Source organism: Scyliorhinus canicula, chromosome 5 (genome assembly GCF_902713615.1).
Source record: "Scyliorhinus canicula chromosome 5, sScyCan1.1, whole genome shotgun sequence".
Classification (NCBI taxonomy): Eukaryota; Metazoa; Chordata; class Chondrichthyes; order Carcharhiniformes; family Scyliorhinidae; genus Scyliorhinus; species Scyliorhinus canicula.
The window spans coordinates 228,002,207-228,023,098 of NC_052150.1; the positions used below are offsets into that span (position 1 = coordinate 228,002,207).

General features: G+C 52.3%; 2 protein-coding genes across 3 annotated transcripts in view; one reads left to right on the forward strand and one right to left on the reverse strand.

The window, feature by feature from the left end:
- Nucleotides 1-11,252, forward strand: part of hgh1 (HGH1 homolog (S. cerevisiae)) — a 28,950-nt gene extending 17,698 nt beyond the window's left edge. The window contains exons 5-7 of the mRNA XM_038798688.1: nucleotides 6,991-7,082; nucleotides 8,094-8,216; nucleotides 10,403-11,252. Of these exons, the coding sequence (XP_038654616.1) occupies nucleotides 6,991-7,082; nucleotides 8,094-8,216; nucleotides 10,403-10,600 (413 nt within the window). The 3' untranslated portion in view covers nucleotides 10,601-11,252. The remainder of the gene's footprint in view (nucleotides 1-6,990; nucleotides 7,083-8,093; nucleotides 8,217-10,402) is intronic.
- A 4,600-nt stretch (nucleotides 11,253-15,852) lies between these two features.
- LOC119966646 (testis-specific serine/threonine-protein kinase 5-like) overlaps nucleotides 15,853-20,892 on the reverse strand; it is a 31,974-nt gene continuing 26,934 nt past the window's right edge. Inside the window, exon 7 of one of the 2 annotated variants that reach the window (XM_038798691.1) lies at nucleotides 15,853-16,587. In XM_038798691.1, the coding sequence (XP_038654619.1) occupies nucleotides 16,187-16,587 (401 nt within the window). In that variant the 3' untranslated portion in view covers nucleotides 15,853-16,186. The remainder of the gene's footprint in view (nucleotides 16,588-20,892) is intronic. The other variant, XM_038798689.1, reaches the window with a different exon arrangement.

The following is a 20,892-nucleotide window of genomic DNA, read 5'->3' on the forward strand; positions in this document are numbered from 1 at the left end:
GCCCTCCCCATTTCCTTTTTCTCTGCGCTGCTATAGATTTCCCCACAAGCAGCAGTTCCCAGTCTACTTCGCTCAGATCCTGCCTTGTTCTAACAACTTCTGCCTTCCCCCAAACCAAAAGCTGTTGAAATAGTCCAGTATTTTCTGTTTTCTTTTGAGGTCATGGAGGGATACAGTTTGGCTCCAGACACCAGGGGCAGCTAAACACAGCTATACACAAACTCCTCGTGTCTCAACTAAAAACTGAGCCAACCTACGCTCCCGATGTCACACACACATACGCACTTTTGTTATAGACGTCCATATATCCATAGGGGCTGGTTTAGCTCATTGGGCTAAATCGCTGGCTTTGAAAGCAGACCAAGCAGGCCAGCAGCACGGTTCGATTCCCGTACCAGCCTCCCCGGACAGGCGCCGGAATGTGGCGACTAGGGGCTTTTCACAGTAACTTCATTGAAGCTTACTCGTGACAATAAGCGAGTTTCTTTTCTTTCTTTCTTTTATTTCTCCCTAATCAAATAGGAAATTGCGCATTAAAACACTATTAAACACTCTATAATACTCCTACCCCCCCGCACTTAAATTACAATTCCCCTTCAGGAGGGACATGTCAGTCTTTCAGGCACTTTGTAACTATGTTGTGATCTGGGGAGACCCGCTGGTGACTCAGTGGACGCTGCCGAGTCTTGGTTCAGTTGAGCACGGTAGCATTGGGGATAGCACAATTGCTTCACAGCTCCAGGGTCCCAGGTTCGATTCCGGCTTGGGTCACTGTCTGTGTGGAGTCTGCACATCCTCCCCGTGTCTGCGTGGGTTTCCTCCGGGTGCTCCGGTTTCCTCCCACAGTCCAAAGATGTGCAGGTTAGGTGGATTGGCCATGATAAATTGCCCTTAGTATCCAAAATTGTCCTTAGTGTTGGGTGGGGTTACTGGGTTATGGGGATAGGGTGGAGGTGTTGACCTTGGGTAGGGTGCTCTTTCCAAGAGCCGGTGCAGACTCGATGGGCCGAATGGCCTCCTTCCGCACTGTAAATTCTATGAGTTGAATTTGAGGATGCAGAATTAGGTTGGTTGTTGGTGAGAGGAAATGCTTCAACCTGTCCCAGAGTAGCATCTACTGGATGCCCCTGAGCAACTTCCTGTCGAATTTCGACAGCGACATTTCCTTCTGCCTTGTGGTCTTGGCTGTCTCAGTGTCGTGGCCGGGACGCATGTGGTCTTGGTGTCTGCGGATGTCCGTTCCATTCATCGCTGGATACTGGACCACTTCCAGTCACAGATAGAGTCATAGATGTTTACAGCCTGGAATGAGGCCCTTCGGCCCAGCTTGTCCATGCCGCCAAGTTTCTTTAGTTCAGAATAATTCCAGGCAGCCCTCGTTGACTCCTGCCCAGTTTCCTGACAGATACAGTCACCCTTCACCTGGTCGACCTGCGCCTCCTTCTGCATTTCCTGTCTCCTTCCCACTCTCCCTTTGACATCTGGATGTAACCGATCCAGGTGAGACTTGGCTTCCATCCATCAACACTTCAGCCGGTGAATGTCCTGTCGTGGTTTCTGGTGTGATACGGGACTGGAACAAGAACCGTGAGAGCTTCGTTCCCAAAGTAGTGTCTGCCTTTCTCTTCAGTCCTTCTTTCAGTGTCTGAACAGCTCGTTCTGCTAAACCATTCGACTCTGGGTGAAAAGGAGACGGACGCACCTGGCGTATTCCTTTTTTTTTACATAAACCCGAGAAACAAGTCACTCGCAAACATTGTCCCATTATCAGAAACTAGAGAATGTGCTCAGCCATGAGTCACTTGCCATAGCTTCTCTATTGTAATGGAAGCTGTAATGTCCAAAGATATGCAAGTTGGGTGGATTAGTTATGCTCAATGCGCGTGGTTACGGGGAGTGGGCCGAGGTAGAGTGCTCTTTCGGGGAGTCAGTGTAGGCTCGATGGGCCGAATGGCCTCCTGCACTGTAGAGATTCTATACAAAAGGGCGGCATGGTGGTTGGCATGACTGCCTCAGGGACCTGGGTTTAATTCTGCCCTTGGGCCACTGTCTGAGTGGAGTTTGTACGTTCTCCCTGTGTGTGCGTGGGTCTCCTCCGGGTGCTCCGGTTTCTTCCCACAGTCCAAAGATGTGCAGGTTTGGTGGATTGGCCATGATAAATGCACCCTGTTCTCCAAGTTCTGATCCATTTTTGGCCACAAAACATAAGGCCATGCTGAATGTTTCATTCAGAGGCACCTGGGTCCTGAGTGAGCTTCCTGGGCTTCACCTGCAACTTGAGAATGACCACAGGGTGAAATGACCATTCCAGACCCCCAAACAATGCAACCGTCCTCCACACGGTATGGAGTTTACACTTTCTCCCTGTGTGCGTGGGATTCCTCCGGGAGCTCCGGTTTCCTCCCACAGTCCAAAGACGTGCAGGTTAGGTGGATTGGCCATGCTTAGTGTCCAAAAGGTTAGCTAGGGTTTCAGGGATAGGGTGGGGGAGTGGGCCTGGGTCGAGTGATCTTAAATCTTTTGTTTTATAAATTTAGAGTACCCAATTATTCTTTTTTCCAATTAAGGGGCAATTTAGCGTGGCCAATCCACCTACCCTGTACATCTTTGGGTTGTGGGGGTGAGACCCACCCAGACATAATAATAATAATAATCGCTTATTGTCACAAGTAGGCTTTAATGAAGTTACTGTGAAAAGCCCCTAGTCGCCACATTCCGGCGTCTGTTCGGGGAGGCCGGTACGGGAATTGAACCCGCGCTGCTGGCCTTGTTCTGAATTACAAGCCAGCTGTTTAGCCCATTGTGCTAAACCAGCCCCGAGCAGACATGGGGAGAATGTTCAAACTCCACACCGACGGTGCCCCAGGGTTGGGAATTTGAACCCGGGACCTCAGCACCCCAGTCCCAGTGCTAACCACTGCGCCACATGCTGCCCACAGTCATCTTAAATCTTTACCTTCCCTTCTCTCACCCACTCTCCCCCAAATTCATTGACCTCCTGGCTACTCTAAAACCTCTTGTAGATTATCCATTTTTTGAAAGCTGGTGGTATAGTTTTGTAACTCGTTAAAAAAAAAATTTCAGCCAGAGGGTGGTGAATCTGTGGAACTCTTTGCCGCAGAAGGCTGTGGAGGCCAATTCACTGAGTGTCTTTAAGACGGAGATAGTTAGGTTCCTGATTAATAAGGGGTTATGGGGAGATGGCAGGAGAATGGGGATGAGGCACATATCAGCCATGATTGAATGGCGGAGCAGACTCGATGGGCCGAGTGGCCTAATTCTGCTCCTATGTCTTATGGTCTCCCACTGAGCAAACCCTTACCCCCACCCCCGACCTTTCCCTCTCCTGCAGGTTCTCTATTCCCATGGTTTTACTGATCTGACCCTCGTTGAACCGTTTCCTTCACCATCCACGTCCCTCTCCTCCTTCCGAATTTTGCTCCCATTGACGTGCATCTCTGGATAATCAGTCCACCCGATACACCTTCACGGCCAAGCCAGATGCTGAGCAAAACAAAATGCAGATCTTTTCTGTGATACTCGGCTTATTGAGAGGCGGCAGCATTTCCGATCTCTGCCCAATTACCTGGCCCAGTGTCCCAGCCAATTCCTGTATTCTCCGTCTTGAACCAAACAATGCCCATTTAATATCACCAACCATTAACACCTTACTATCGCTCCCAGATCTCTCCCACCATGGGTTATCGACCTGCCAGCCCCTCCCTCAGCTAACTGCTTTCTCCTTCAATGCCATCTTTTAAAACCCTGCACCCATCAACAATGAGTTTGAGAAGTTCACGAGTTTCTTTATGACTCAGAGGCTGATCCAGCTGACTCCCTTCCTCTTCAGCACCTGGGCAAATCTCCAAATGTTCTTTTTTTTAGAGTGTTTTTATAAGCATCTCCCAGGGTGGTGCGGTAGCACAGTGGTTGGCACTGTTGCTTCGCAGCGCCAGGGTCCCAGGTTCGATTCCCGGCTTGGGTCACTGTCGGTGCGGAGTCTGCACTTTCTCCCCGTGTCTGCGTGGATTTCCTCTGGGTGCTCTGATTTCCTCCCACAAATCCCGAAAGATGTGCTGTTAGGTAATTTGGACATTCTGAATTCGCTAACTAATAATAATAATCGCTTATTGTCAGAAGTACAAAAGAACAAAGAAAATTACAGCACAGGAACAGGCCCTTCGGCCCTCCCAGCCTGCGCCGATCCAGATCCTTTATCTAAACCTGTTGCCTATTTTCCAAGGATCTACTTCTCTCTGTTCCCCGCCCCGTCTTAAATGATGCTATCGTGCCCGCCTCTACCACCTCCGCTGGCAAAGCATTCCAGGCACCCACCACCCTCTGCGTAAAAAACTTTCCACGCACATCTCCCTTAAACTTTCCCCTCTCACCTTGAAATCGTGACCCCTTGTAATTGACACCCCCACTCTTGGAAAAAGCATGTTGCTATCCACACTGTCCATACCTCTCATAATTTTGTAGACCTCAATCAGGTCCCCCCTCAACCTCCGTCTTTCCAACGAAAACAATCCTAATTTACTCAACCTTTCTTCATAGCTAGCACCCTCCATACCAGGCAACATCCTGGTGAACCTCCTCTGCACCCTCTCTAAAGCATCCACATCCTTCTGGTAATGTGGCGACCAGAACTGCACGCAGTATTCCAAATGTGGCCTAACCAAAGTCCTATACAACTGTAACATGACCTGCTGACTCTTGTACTCAATACCCCATCTGATAAAGGCAAGCATGCTGTATGCCTTCTTGATCACTCTATCGACCTGCGTTGCCACCTTCAGGGTATGATAGACCAGATCTCTCTGTACATCATTTTTCCCCAGGACTCTTCCATTGACCATATAGTCTGCTCTTGAGTTAGATCTTCCAAAATGGAAGTAGGCTTCAATGAAGTTACTGTGAAAAGCCCCTAGTCGCCACATTCCGGCGCCTGTTCGCGTAAGCTGGTACGGGAATTGAACCCGCGCTGCTGGCCTTGCTCTGCATTAAAAGCCAGCTGTTTAGCCCACTGTGCTAAACCACCCCCAACTATACCTTTACTTGGAATGTTTGAGGCTGGTAGTAAAAGGGCACGGGCCTAGTCCAATCAGGCGTGACTGGGCTCAGGATAATTCAGTTGAACTGGAGGTGGTGGGGGGGGGGAAGATGAAACACACAACAATGGCAGAGGACGGCATTCAGAAATCTCCTCAGGTTTTCAAAGAGGAACTGAGTACATTGCGGGGCACGACAGTTAGTTAGGTTGTTCGTGGATTCTGAGGCTACTCATTGCTTTTTCAAGCCCAGGACAGTGCCCTACGCCATGAAAGGCAAAGTGGTGGAGTTCGAGCGGCTGCAAAGGCCATTGGGCCCGTCCAGTTTCCACTTTGGGCAGCTCCAATTGTATCTGTTAAAAGTGATGGCATTGTGCGTCAAGGCTACCAACAGCTCTTGTTCGAGGAGGACTCCGAACAGCTTGACGCAATCAACACCCACAAGGGTTTGTTCAAATGCAGCCGTCTGGTTTATGCGGTCCTCCAGCCCAGCCATTTTTCAAAGGATAATCTGTTGCTAGGGATCCCTCGTGTGGCAGGTTATGTGGACAATATCCTGACCGTGAAAACTGTGGAGGAGCACCTCAACAACCTGGACTAAGTGGTGAAGAACCTTCACCCACGTGGACACCACTATACCTGCTGCTCCTCAAAGAGACCCAATGGAGGTGGGGGCCAGCACAAGAGAAAGCTTTCAAAGATGTGAAAGCTGTGGGAAGATCAGCTAGCCTGGTTCCGTTTGATCAGGACAAAGAGCTCATTCTTACATAGAATCGTAGAATTTACAGTGCAGAAGGAGGCCATTCGGCCCATTGAGTCTGCAACAGCCCTTGGAAAGAGCACCCTACTTAAGCCCATGCCTCCACCTTACCCCCGTAACCCAGTAATCCCACCTAACCTTTTTGGACACCAAGGGCTATTTCTCATGGCCAATCCACCTAACCTGCACATCTTTGGACAGTGGGAGGAAACCGGAGCACCCGGAGGAAACCCACGCAGACACGAGGAGAATGTGCAGACTCCACACAGACAGTGACCCAAGCCAGGAATCGAACCTGGGACCCTGGAGCTATGAAGCAACTGTGCTAACCATTGTGATGCCGTGGCGCCCTTGTGCTGCAACATTGTATGGTGTCGGGGGACTGCTGTCTCATCTGATGGAGGTGGATCAGAAAACCCATTGGATTTGCATCACGCAGGCTGACAATAGCTGAGAAGGTATATTCGCAGTTCGATAAGGTCGAGGCATTATTTTTGCTGTCAAACAGTTTCATCAGTAGCTCTGTGGACATTCATTCATAATTTTCTTTCCCCAATTAAGGGACAATTTAGCGTGGCCAATCTACCTACCCTGCACATCTTTGGGTTGTGTGGGCGAGACCCACGCAGACACGGGGAGAATGTGCAAACTCCATATGGATAGTGACCCAGGGCAGGGATCGAACCTGGGACCTCGGCGCCGTGAGCAGCAGTGCTAACCACTGCACCACCATGCTGCCCCTGGTGTTCATTCAGTCGTATATGTATAGACCACAAGCCATAGATGAGCCTTTTTTGCAAATCTAGATGCATTCCTGCCATGGCCGGGTCCCTGGCGCTGTGAGACAGCAGTACTACCGTTCCGCACTTCACACGCTGAGGGGTTTATCAGTGCTGATGGGCAGAGGGAAAGATATCTCTGAGCAACCGTGGGGGGTGGGGGCTTTGGAGAACAAGGAGTTGTAAAGGAGTGACGAAAAGTGGGACAAAGTGAGGTGCTGTTCGGAAGCAGAAGTGTCGAGACAAAGGTGATGGGTGCTCCAGGCTGGCAGTGATGCCCGCTGAGGAAGGCGCAAAGCAGCACTTGCTCTGTCCCGAATCATCTTTCTGGATTGTGTTATGGATTGTTTAGTGATAGCTGACGTCTCCTTTTTGTTTATTTCTCTGTGTTCAAATACAGGACTGCCAGAGGACCTCCAGTATCTCCCGGAGGACAAGCAGCGTGAGAAAGACCCAGACATCCGCAAAATGCTCCTTGAGGCCATCAACCTAGTGCGTATCTGATGGGGTAGTGCAAGTAGAGAGAAAGGCTTTGTGTTGGGACAGTATGGAGAGAGCTTTGCTTTGTATCTAACCTCGTGCTGTACCTGTCCTGGGAGTGTTTGATGGGGACAGTGTAGAGGGAGCTTTACTCTGTATCTAACCCCGTGCTGTACCTGTCCTGGGAGTGTTTGATGGGGACAGTGTAGAGGGAGCTTACTCTGTATCTAACCCCGTGCTGTACCTGTCCTGGGAGTGTTTGATGGGGACAGTGTAGAGGGAGCTTTACTCTGTATCTAACCCCGTGCTGTACCTCTCCTGGGAGTGTTTGATGGGGACAGTGTAGAGGGAGCTTTACTCTGTATCTAACCCCGTGCTGTACCTGTCCTGGAAGTGTTTGATGGGGACAGTGTAGAGGGAGCTTTACTCTGTATCTAACCCCGTGCTGTACCTGTCCTGGGAGTGTTTGATGGGGACAGTGTAGAGGGAGCTTTACTCTGTATCTAACCCCGTGTTGTACCTGTCCTGGGAGTGTTTGATGGGGACAGTGTAGAGGGAGCTTTACTCTGTATCTAACCCCGTGCTGTACCTGTCCTGGGAGTGTTTGATGGGGACAGTGTAGAGGGAGCTTTACTCTGTATCTAACCCCGTGCTGTACCTGTCCTGGGAGTGTTTGATGGGGACAGTGTAGAGGGAGCTTTACTCTGTATCTAACCCCGTGCTGTACCTGTCCTGGGAGTGTTTGATGGGGACAGTGTAGAGGGAGCTTTACTCTGTATCTAACCCCGTGCTGTATCTGTCCTGGGAGTGTTTGATGGGGACAGTGTAGAGGGAGCTTTACTCTGTATCTATCCCGTGCTGTACCTGTCCTGGGAGTGTTTGATACCGTGCCAAATAGCTAATAATCCATTCCTCTTGACTTTACAGTGGAATTAAAGTTATATTTTCCAATATCCTGTGATCAGGACAAATGGTTTTGTCCCTCCGTATTTCCGGATAAATGCCAGTTGCTTTCCTTTGTAGCTCTGTGCAACGAGGACTGGGCGTAAGACGGTGAAGGAGAAGAACGCCTACGTGATCCTGCGAGAGTTCCACAAGTGGGAGAAGGAGCCGGATGTCGATGCTGTGTGCCAGAAGCTAATTGAGGTGGGATTTCTGCCGAGCTTCCCGAAGGATGTTCTTCCTCTCACTGCTGCAGTCTGCAGTCCGGTTCCACTTCCAAACAAAGTGGCTGCTCTGGATGTTTCACCCAGGCTGCCGTTCCCGCGTCTGTGGCTCATCGTGTAACACTCTCAACGTCCGAGACAGAGGGCCCTGAATGGGGGCAGCAGGGTGGCACAGTGGGTTAGCCCTGCTGCCTCACGGCGCCAAGGTCCCAGGTTCGATCCCGGCCTTGGGTCACTGTCCGTGTGGAGTTTGCACATTCTCCCCGTGTCTGCGTGGGTTTCACCCCCACAACCCAAAGATGTGCAGGGTAGGTGGATTGGCCACGCTAAATTGCCCCTTAATTGGAAAAAAAATGAATTGGGTACTCTAAATTTATTAAAAAAGCGAAGGCCCTGAATGTGTGTGTGTTCCCTCTGCAGCTTGAAGGATAGTTCTACCTGCTGTTCAGACCAACAGCAATCCCTCAGACAGTCTCACTGAAGGTTGACCTGGTCGTTTATCACATTGCTGTCTGCAGGATTTTGCTATGTGGGTAATGGCTGCCACATTTCCTACATTACAACAGTGACTATGCATTAGTTGAAACATTTTTAAAAAAATTTAGAATTGAAAATTATTTTTCTTTTCCAATTAATTTTTAAAAAATAGAATTTACAGTGCAGACTCCGCATAGACAGTGACCCAAGCCGGAATCGAACCTGGGACCCTGGAGCTGTGAAGCAATTGTGCTAACCACTGTGCTACCATGCTGCCCACGGTAAGGGGCAGTTTAGCATGGCAATCCACCTAACCAGCACATCTTTGGGTTGTGGGGGCGAAACCCACACAGACACGGGGAGAATGTGCAAACTCCACACGGACAGTGACCCAGGGCCGGGATTCGAACCCGGGTCCTCAGCGCCCCAGGCCCAGTGCTAACCACTGCACCATATGCCGTCCTGCATTAGCTGAAACATGGACAATCGTTAAGGTGTTTGACAGAGTTGACGCTGAGAGGGCAGCACGGTGGCCTAGTGGTTAGCACAACCGCCTCACGACGCTGAGGTCCCAGGTTCGATCCCGGCTCTGGGTCACTGTCCGTGTGGAGTTTGCACATTCTCCCCGTGTCTGCGTGGGTTTCGCCCCCACAACCCAAAAATGTGCAGAGTAGGTGGATTGGCCACGCTAAATTGCCCCTTAATAGAAAAAATAATTGGGTAATCTAAATTTTAAAAAAAAAGAGTTGACGCTGAGAGGTTGTTTCCGCTGGTCGGGAATCATAGATTCCCTACAGTGCAGAAGGAGGCCATTCGGCCCATCGAGTCTGCACAACCCTCTGAAAGAGCACCTTACCTAGGTCTTGTCATCGTAACCCCCCCTGGGAGCAATTTATCATGGCCAATCCACCTAACCTGCACATGTTTGGACTGTGGGAGGAAACTGGAGCACGCAGAGGAAACCCACGCAGACACGGAGAGAACGTGCAGACTCCGCACAGACAGTGACCCAGCCGGGATTCGAACCTGGGTCCTTGGCGCCGTGAGACAGCAGTGCTAATCACTGCGCCACTTTACTGTCCCTACGATCGCAGAATCCCCCACTATCAACATGCTCGGAGTTACCATTGATCAGAAACTGACCCATGGGCGGTGCAGTGGTTAGCACTGCTGCCTCACGGCACCAATCCCAGCCCCGGGTCACTGTCCGTGTGGAGTTTGCAAGCTCAACACCACTCAGGACAAAGCAGCCCGCTTGATTTCCCCCCCTTCCACAAATATTCACTTCCACCTCCTCCAACGCACAGTGGCGGCAGTGTGTACCATCCAACGATGCACTGCAGAAACTCAGAGGCTCCTACAACACCTTCCAAACCTGTGACCTCCTTCACTAAAAGAGCAGCAGATACCTGGGAACACCACCACCTGGAGGTTCCCCTCCAAGTCACTCACCACCCGGACTTGGAAACATATCGGCCGTTCCTTCACTGTCGCTGGGGCAAAATCCTGGAACTCCCTCCCTAACAGCACTGTGGGTGTACCTACACCACATGGATTAAAAAAGGCAGCTCACCACCACCTTCCCGAGGGCGATTAGGGAGGGCAGCAAAGCACACATCCCATGAAAGAGTTTTTATATCCATCACAGGATGCTGGTTAATGTTAGACGGTTGTGTTGCCTTTACCCAGGTGCTGATCTCCGATGAGCCAGAGGCTGGGATGGAGAATCTGCTGGAGGTGGCGATTCCCCAGGATATCGAAAGGAAGCTGAGACTGCAGGACGAAGACGAGCAGCGACAGATCGAAAAGGAAAAAGAAGAGTTGCTGAAAAGCAGGGAGAGTGGGCCGAGAGCAGGAGGGGATAGCCCAGCGGAGCTAGAGAGGTGACATTCCGGCCTGGTCTGAGCACCCAGCATTTGCAGAGCCGCATCTGACGAGCTGTGTGTGACTCTTCATTCGCTGTGGTTCAGTCAGTGGGCCAGGCGTTTTGCAAAGGTCCATTCCGAGAGCAATCCTGATCCTCACGGCCCCCTCGGATGGCGTGCAGGCTTCTACCACCCCCTCCCCTGCCAAAACTGGTCCTTGTTCTAAGTCCCGAGTCTATGTATGTGGGCACCATCTGTCTCCAGCACTACAACCCCACCCTCGCACACGTGACTACAGCCTCCCGCAGATACCAATCTCGCCAGTGTCCTGGCCAATATTTCGAGTAACATTGTGAAGAGCGGGCTGTTTAGTCATCGCTGTTTGTGGGATCATGCTGTGCAAATTGGTTGTTGTGTTTCCTCGTTGCAACAGTGACTATACTGGCAAAAAAAATATTGAATTGGCTGCAAAGTGCTTCGGGATGTCCTGAAGTTGTGAAAGGTGCCACAGAAACGCACGCTTGATTTGCAGCTTTATTTTAACCAGCCTGTTTCTTCCCTTTGACTGCTGTTTAAAAAACCTCGCGTCTGATGAAGCTGTGAGTGATTCTTCTGGAAACGACTGGACCCGGTTGCTGACTGTAAATAAAATCCTTCCTTTGGCCTCCGCTGCACTCTGTAGTCACCAGCCATCATTTCCATCAGTTTCCAACTCTCCGTTAAAAAGGACTCTGTTGATCTCGGAGAAGGAGTCGATCATGTGGCCTCGGCTTGCCTGAGCATCCATTCAATGTGCCCTCATAGAATATAGAACATACAGTACAGAAGGAGGCCATTCGGCCCATCGAGTCTGCACCGACCCACTTAAGCCCTCACTTCCACCCTATCCCAATAACCCTTCCTTTTTTAAAAACTTTAGAGTACCCAATTCATTTTTTTCAATTAAGGGGCAATTTAGCGTGGCCAATCCCCCGAACCTGCACATCGTTGGGTTGTGGGGGTGAAACCCACGCAAACACGGAGAATGTGCAAACTCCACACGGACAGTGACCCAGAGCCGGGATCGAACCTGGGACCTCAGCACCGTGAGACAGCAATGCTAACCACTGTGCCACCGTACTGCCGCTCAATAACCCCACCTTACCTTTTTGGTCACTAAGGGCAATTTAGCATGGCCAATCCACCTAACCTGCACATCTTTGGACTGTGGGAGGAAACCGGAGCACCCGGGGAGAACGTGCAAACTCCACACAGACAGTGACCCAGCAGGTGGATCTTCATCATCAGCTCTACCTCTCCAATCTGTTCCCCGTATCCCTCGATTCCCTTAGTGTTCAGAATTCAATCAACCGCATCCTTGAACATACTTAATGGCTGAGGCCTCTGGGGTAGAGAATTCCAAAGACCCACAGCCCCTCAAGTGACGAGGATTCTCCTCAGCTTGCTCCTAATATGGTCGACCCTTCATCCCCGTCTATCTCCTCCAATGCTTTCGCCGTCATAACTACCTCCAATCAGGTCGCCCATTCTGTTCTGTACTTTAGAACAAGGACAATCATGAAATATGCAGTAAATACAATTGGTTGACAACAAGCTAATACCTACTACCCTCTTTAACTGACCCACCGTCTCCCACACACACAAGACAGACAAACATAGAGGGGTGGAAAGGGGTAAAAAAAAATAACAAGGATGAAGGTCAAAAGATAAGAGTCTTTGTATCAGATGGTGGTTCTTTAACGCACTTTCCTCACAACAAGCTTGGGGACTAGAGTGTTTGCTCTTCAGCTGGTAGTGGTCTTCTTTTGAGAGTCATTCAGGATCCCGGTAGTTTAGAAAATGCAGTACTCGCAGGCAGCAGGCTTTCTGGAGACCCTGCTTTCAGCTCGACTTCAGGCCTCTGCAGTCGCAAGAGAGCGGCGCCCAGATTGCTGGAGAGAGATTCGACCCCCAAAGTGGGCTCCTGGGGAGAATCGGTTGGATCTTTTTGGAGAGAGTTATTTGGAGCCCTTCTTCAGGTTGCCTGAAACCAACTGAACCCTTGATGCTCAGAAAAAACACTCCAGTGGGATCAGATCCAATCACCACCTGTTACCGGGCAGAGCACAGCCCTTTGGGCCAATTCAAGTAATCAAACCGAGTCCCGGCCAATCTCTGTCATTGGTGACGGTCAGTCTACAGCTCCCGTTTGAACCAGCACAGTGATCTCGCCTGCTGCTGAAATCCTCAGCTTGAATTAAAGGCACAGGCCACTGGCCTTAAAGACGTACGTCAATTCATCATCCAGGCAAAAATAAAAGGAGGAAATAAGGGAAAACAGAGGAAGGACCCTTACAACAGCTAAAATGTGCCTCTGCAGCAATGGAACCTGGGAATAATTGACACACAGACATATGAATTAGGTGCAGGAATAGGCTCCTCCAGCCTTCTCCGCCATTCAGGAAGATCATGGCGGGTCGGGTTCTAAACTTAACCCCACATTTTGCCTCTTTCCCCCCCCCCCCCCCCCCCCCCCCCCCCCCGATAACCTTGACAGGTGACACACACTGGCAGCACACGGGTCTGCAGATCAATTTGATCTCAGCCATGTTGTCAGCAACCAAGTCCTTCCCCCCCCCCCCCGCTGCCCCTCCCCCCCCCCTGCTGCCCCCCCCCCCCTCCTCCAATGGCTCCCGTCACCCACTTTTCTAGTTGCCCAAATGAAATGAAAAGACATGATAGAAATTTAATTACCTGGCGCTGTTGGAGCACGTTCCGAGCTCTTCAGAAACACCATGGGAACCACAGTGCCCGCCGCTAAACATGGCTACCGTTAAAACGGGGCAGGGTGTATTTTTTTAACGTGCCGAGTTCCAGTGTCTGAAGTGTTTGGTTTATTTTGTGCAGGAGCAGCTGTGTTTACATACAACACCTCGTTAACCTGCCGCGAATGAAGGGACGACTAAAACCAAAGCCGTCAAGGCACCTGGTTAATGTTCGGTTACATTCGAGAAAGGAGCAGGTGTGGACCATTCCCATTCCAGTCCCTCGAGCTTGCTCCGCCATTTTATAAGATCATGGCTAATCTGATGTGGTCTTAACACCACTTTATTATCTGCCCCTCATGACCCTTGTCAATTAAAATCTGTCTTAACTCGGAGACCCCCTATTTTTCAATGGTGCCCCTGGTTCAAGATTCTTTCACAAGAGGAAACATCCTCACAGAATCCTCTGCTGTCAAGTCCCTTCAGGATATATATATATTTTTTATATCTTTATATGGGCAATACAATCTCTTCTGTACAATCGGGGATGGGCATAGCGTCTTAAACACAGAAAAATAGGAGGCCTTTGGCCCTTCGAGCTAGCTCTACCATTCATTATGATCATCTAACCTGAACCCCCCCCCCCCGGAAATCCTTTAATCCTCTTCGCCCCAAGTGCTATATCCTACTGCTTCTTAAAAACTGGCCTCAACTACTTCCTGTGGTAATGAATTCCATAGGCTCACCACTCTGTGACAAAATCTCTCCTCAGCTCTGTCCTAAATGGTCTACCTCGTATCCTCAGACTGTGCCCCCTGGTTCTGGACACACCCACCATCGGGAACATCCTTCCTGCATCTACCCTATCCAGTCCTGTTAGAGTTTTATAGGTTTCTATGAGATCCCCCCCCTCATTCTTCTGAACTCGAGCAGATACAATCCAAACCGATTCAATCTCTCCTCGTACGTCAGTCCCGCCATCCCAGGAATCAGTCTGGTAAACCCTCGCTGCAAACCCTCTACAGCAAGAACATCCTTCCTCAGATAAGGAGATCAAAACTGCACCAGAATATTGGTGGCCTCACCAAGGCCCTGTATGATTGCAGCAAAACATCCCTGTTCCTGCACTCAAAACCTCTCCCAATGAAGGCCAGCATACCATTTGCCTTCTTTACCGCCTGCTGCATCTGCAGGCTTACCTTCAGTGACTGGTGTACGAGGACACCCAGGTCTCGTTGCACATTCCCCTCTCTCAATCTATCGACATTACAATAATAATCTGCCTTCCCGTTATTGTTCTAGATAACCTCACATTTATCCAAATTAAACTGCATCTGCCATTCATTTGCCCACTCACTCAACTTGTCCAAATCACACTGAAGGATCTCTGCATCCTCCTCACAGCTCACCCTCCCACCCAACTTGGTGTAATCTGCAAATTTGGAGATGTTACATTTTGTTCCCTCATCTAAATCATTAATATATATTGTGAATAGCTGGGGTCCCAGCACCGATCTCTGCGCTACCCCACTAGTTACCGCCTGCCAATTTGGAAAAAGACCATTAATTCCTACTCTGCATCTCCTGTCTGCCAACCAGTTTTCTATCCATCTCAAGACACTCCCAATCCCATGCGTTTTAATTTTAAACGTCTTAACCTACTGCAAGAAATGTTTCGTGTACGTACAACATTCGGGTAGAAATTCCCCCTCTTAATCTGGAGACTCTGTATTTTTAAACTGTTCCCTCTATTTCTGGACTTTCCCACGAGCGGGAACTTTCTCCCAGCATCTACCCTGACAAGCCTCCCTCCGAACCTTCTATGTTTTGATATGATCACCTCATCCTCGTCAACCCCAGTCAGTGCAGGCCCAGGCTGCTCAACGTTTCCCTCACGACACAAACCCCCATCGTGCCAGGAATCAGCCTCGTGGGGTGTCCAATACAAGTACATAGAACAGTACAGCACAGAACAGGCCCTTCGGCCCTCAATGTTGTGACGAGCCATGATCACCCTACTCAAACCCACGTATCCACCCTATACCCGTAACCCAACAACCCCCCCTTAACCTTACTTTTATTAGGACACTACGGGCAATTTAGCATGGCCAATCCACCTAACCCGCACATCTTTGGACTGTGGGAGGAAACCGGAGCACCCGGAGGAAACCCACGCACACAGGGGGAGGACGTGCAGACTCCACACAGACAGTGACCCAGCCGGGAATCGAACCTGGGACCCTGGAGCTGTGAAGCATTTATGCTAACCACCATGCTACCCTGCCTGTATCCTGACTGACGTAACCTGCCTTTCTTAATATCCCTCCTTCGGTTAACTTTTGTGGGTTCGACCCCTGAAACCCGATGAGACTTTTAATTCCCAACATTTTTTTAAAAAAAAAAATTAATTTCGCCGCCTGCCGTAGAGGGATTCGAACTCTGGGCCTTTGCCTCCCCTGCAGGTTAAGAGCCGGGACACTTTATGCTGATTGCTGGCTGCAGTTTATTTGCTAATACCCGTGCCTCGCATTAGTACTGCCCATGGTGCTGTAGGTGCCCACACAAACTCCCCCAGTTACAGACAGTGGAGCCTGTACACCAGTCCAGGGTGACTAGGCAGCGATGTATTAAGCTTGGAGAAGGCTCTTGAATGCCTTTGGCGCGCTGGACTACCCGCTGAAGCCAAAAAAAAAAAGAAACTCCCAGTTCTTTGGCACCGGACTGGCTGCCGTTTCTTGCTATTTATTGATCAACGTCTCTTGATACAAGAATTGGTAACATGCCAGCGGATTCAATTAAAAACTAATCAGAGGGGGGAATGGCCACGGGGGGGGGGGCCTGGCGCAAGCCCCCACACCCCCGCCCTAGAATCCTTTGAGCCGCCGGGGTAGATACTGTTCTGTCGGGTTGATCCGTTGGCTGGATTTGGAGAGGCGCACGCAGCGGAGCCCCTCCTGCGAGCCCAGCAGTTTCCCAGTCAGCCCCGGATTCTGCAAAGAGGCCGACATGGGTCTCTTGAAGCTGCGGGCGGGTTTGGCCGCCGTTGGTGGTCTTGGCACGCGGGTGAAGAGTTTGATCGGTTTGTCCGCGCTGCTGGGCGGCGGCTTGTGTTTCGGAGGGCAGATGAGCATTTCCTGGGGCGAGCCGTTGCCGGGGGAGACCTGCCTTGCGGCCGCCATTTTGAGTTTCAGTTTGCTCATGCTAGGGTCACAGATCAGAAGGATTTTCTTCCCCTTCGGGCTTCTTCTCGCGAGATGGTCTCCTCCTGCAGAGGCACAAAACATTTTTTGAGACAGACTGTCTTCCCCTTCAGTTGAAGACATTCACTCCTCCCCCCCCCCCCTGACAAGATTCACGATGGCAACTCGCCAACCTGCGACCTCTACCACCCAGAAGGTCAGTGGCAGTAGATGCAAGGGAACATCACCATCTGGAAGTGCCCCTATATTGCCCACTGTTCCTTCACTGTCACGAGATCTCCTGGAACTCCTCGCTCACAGCACCGTGGGTGTATCTATCTGCATCCCACAGACTGCGGTGTTTCAACTGGCGACTCACCACCACCTTCTCGAGGGCAATTGGCGATGGGCAATAAACGCCAACCTTGTCAGTGACGCCCACATCCCAAAGGACAATTGAAGAAACGAATGACCTCTGTTTCAGGAAGAGGTCGTGAGGTTCGAGGCTCTCTGTGTTGTGACACAGCACAATTAAGGGGCAATTTAGCGTGGCCAATCCACCTGCCCTGAACATCTTTGGGTTGTGGGGGGTGAGACCCACGCAGACACGGGGAGAATGTGCAAACTCCACACGGACAGTGACCCAGAGCCAGCCACTGTGCTGCCCGGAAAGATGTGTAGATGAGGGAAATGCATTTGATGTTGCCTCCTTGGAGGTCCCACATGGGAGACTGATAGCCCACGGGATCCAAGGCCAATTAGATCCAGAATTGGCTGATTGGCAGGAAGCAGAGGGTGATTGGCGAGGGATGTTTTTCTGACCGGAAGCCTGTGTCCAGTGGACTCCCACAGGTATAGGTGTTGCTGTTTGTGGTTTATATAAATGATTTAGACTTGAATATAGGAGGGTTGATCAGTAAGTTCCCATGTGACAGGATAAATTGGTGGGGTGGGAAATTGTGAGGAGCATGGCCTTCGATTACAGGATGATATAGACGGGCTGAAGGCACAGCTGTCAATGGTGGAGCGATTAGAATGGGGGATGCTCAGGAGGCCAGAATCAAAGTAGGTCTGTGAGCACTGGGGGTGATAGGGGAATGGAAGCCAGTGTAGGGCAGTGAGCACTGGGGGTGATAGGGGACTGGGAGCCAGTGTAGGTCTGTGAGCACTGGGGGTGATAGGGGACTGGGAGCCAGTGTAGGTCAGTGAGCACTGGGGGTGATAGGGCACTGGGAGCCAGTGTAGGTCAGTGAGCACTGGGAGTGATAGGGGGCTAGGAGCCAGTGCAGGTCAGTGAGCACTGGGGGTGATAGGGGACTGGGAGCCAGTGTAGGTCAGTGAGCACTGGGGGTGATAGGGGACTGGGAGCCAGTGTAGGTCAGTGAGCACTGGGGGAGATAGGGGACTGGGAGCCAGTGTAGGGCAGTGAGCACTGGGGGTGATAGGGGAATGGGAGCCAGTGTAGGGCAGCGAGCACTGGGGGTGATAGGGGACTGGGGGCCAGTGTAGGGCAGTGAGCACTGGGGGTGATAGGGGACTGGGAGCCAGTGTAGGTCAGTGAGCACTGGGGGTGATAGGGGACTGGGAGCCAGTGTAGGTCAGTGAGCACTGGGGGTGATAGGGGAATGGGACTGGGAGCCAGTGTAGGTCAGTGAGCACTGGGGGTGATAGGGGACTGGGAGCCAGTGTAGGTCAGTGAGCACTGGGGGTGATAGGGGAATGGGACTGGGAGCCAGTGTAGGTCAGTGAGCACTGGGGGTGATAGGGGACTGGGAGCCAGTGTAGGTCAGTGAGCACTGGGGGTGATAGGGGACTGGGAGCCAGTGTAGGGCAGTGAGCACTGGGGGTGATAGGGGACTGGGAGCCAGTGTAGGGCAGTGAGCACTGGGGGTGATAGGGGACTGGGAGCCAGTGTAGGTCAGTGAGCACTGGGGGTGTTGGGGGACTGAGAGCCAGTGTAGGGCAGTGAGCACTGGGGGTGATAGGGGACTGGGGGCCAGTGTAGGTCAGTGAGCACTGGGGGTGATAGGGGAATGGGAGCCAGTGTAGGGCAGTGAGCACTGGAGGTGATAGGGGACTGGGGGCCAGTGTAGGGCAGTGAGCACTGGGGGTGATAGGGGACTGGGGGCCAGTGTAGGTCAGTGAGCACTGGGGGTGATAGGGGACTGGGAGCCAGTGTAGACCAGTGAGCACTGGGGGCGATAGGGGAATGGGAGCCAGTGTAGGGCAGCGAGCACTGGGGGTGATAGGGGACTGGGAGCCAGTGTAGGGCAGTGAGCAGTGGGGGTGATAGGGGACTGGGGGCCAGTGTAGGGCAGTGAGTACTGGGGGTGATAGGGGATTGGGAGCCAGTGTAGGGCAGCGAGCACTGGGGGTGATAGGGGACTGGGAGCCAGTGTAGGGCAGTGAGCAGTGGGGGTGATAGGGGGCTAGGAGCCAGTGTAGGGCAGTGAGCACTGGGGGTGATAGGGGACTGGGAGCCAGTGTAGGTCAGTGAGCACTGGGGGAGATAGGGGAATGGGAGCCAGTGTAGGGCAGTGAGCACTGGGAGTGATAGGGGACTGGGAGTCAGTGTAGGGCAGTGAGCACTGGGAGTGATAGGGGACTGGGAGCCAGTGTAGGGCAGTGAGCACTGGGGGTGATAGGGGAATGGGAGCCAGTGTAGGTCAGTGAGCACTGGGGGTGATAGGGGGCTAGGAGCCAGTGTAGGGCAGTGAGCACTGGGGGTGATAGGGGACTGGGAGCCAGTGTAGGTCAGTGAGCACTGGGGGTGATAGGGGACTGGGAGTCAGTGTAGGGCAGTGAGCACTGGGAGTGATAGGGGACTGGGAGCCAGTGTAGGGCAGTGAGCACTGGGGGTGATAGGGGAATGGGAGCCAGTGTAGGTCAGTGAGCACTGGGGGTGATAGGGGACTGGGAGCCAGTGTAGGTCAGTGAGCACTGGGGGAGATAGGGGACTGGGAGCCAGAGTAGGGCAGTGAGCACTGGGAGTGATAGGGGAATGGGAGCCAGTGTAGGTCAGTGAGCACTGGGGGTGATAGGGGAATGGGAGCCAGTGTAGGTCTGTGAGCACTGGGGGAGATAGGGGACTGGGAGCCAGTGTAGGGCAGTGAGCACTGGGGGTGATAGGGGACTGGGAGCCAGTGTAGGTCAGTGAGCACTGGGAGTGATAGGGGAATGGGAGCCAGTGTAGGGCAGTGAGCACTGGGGGTGATAGGGGAATGGGAGCCAGTGTAGGTCAGTGAGCACTGGGAGTGATAGGGGAATGGGAGCCAGTGTAGGTCAGTGAGCACTGGGGGTGATAGGGGAATGGGACTGGGAGCCAGTGTAGGGCAGTGAGCACTGGGGGTGATAGGGGACTGGGAGCCAGTGTAGGGCAGTGAGCACTGGGGGTGATAGGGGATTGGGAGCCAGTGTAGGGCAGTGAGCACTGGGGGTGATAGGGGACTGGGAGCCAGTGTAGGGCAGTGAGCACTGGGGGTGATAGGGGACTGGGAGCCAGTGTAGGTCACTGCGCACTGGGGGTGATAGGGGCAGTGGAGCCAGTGTAGGGCAGTGAGCACTGGGAGTGATAGGGGATTGGGAGCCAGTGTAGGGCAGTGAGCACTGGGGGATGATAGGGGACTGGGAGCCAGTGTAGGGCAGTGAGCACTGAGGGTGATAGGGGAATGGGAGCCAGTGTAGGTCAGTGAGCACTGGGAGTGATAGGGGACTGGGAGCCAGTGTAGGTCAGTGAGCACTGGGGGTGATAGGGGAATGGGGGCCAGTGTAGGGCAGTGAGCACTGGGGGTGATAGGGGAATGGGAGCCAGTGTAGGTCAGTGAGCACTGGGGGTGATAGGGGACTGGGAGCCAGTGTAGGTCAGTGAGCACTGGGGGTGATAGGGGACTGGGAGCCAGTGTAGGTCAGTGAGCACTGGGGGTGATAGGGGACTGGGGGCCAGTGTAGGTCAGTGAGCACTGGGGGTGATAGGGGACTGGGAGCCAGTGTAGGTCAGTGAGCACTGGGGGTGATAGGGGACTGGGAGCCAGTGTAGGGCAGTGAGCACTGGGGGTGATAGGGGACTGGGAGCCAGTGTAGGGCAGTGAGCACTGGGGGTGATAGGGGACTGGGAGCCAGTGTAGGGCAGCGAGCACTGGGGGTGATAGGGGAACGGGAGCCAGTGTAGGTCAGTGAGCACTGGGGGTGATAGGGGAATGGGAGCCAGTGTAGGGCAGTGAGCACTGGGGGAGATAGGGGAATGGGAGCCAGTGTAGGTCAGTGAGCACTGGGGGAGATAGGGGACTGGGAGCCAGTGTAGGTCAGTGAGCACTGGGGGTGATAGGGGACTGGGAGCCAGTGTAGGTCAGTGAGCACTGGGGGTGATGGAGAAACCAGAATGGGTGCAAGTT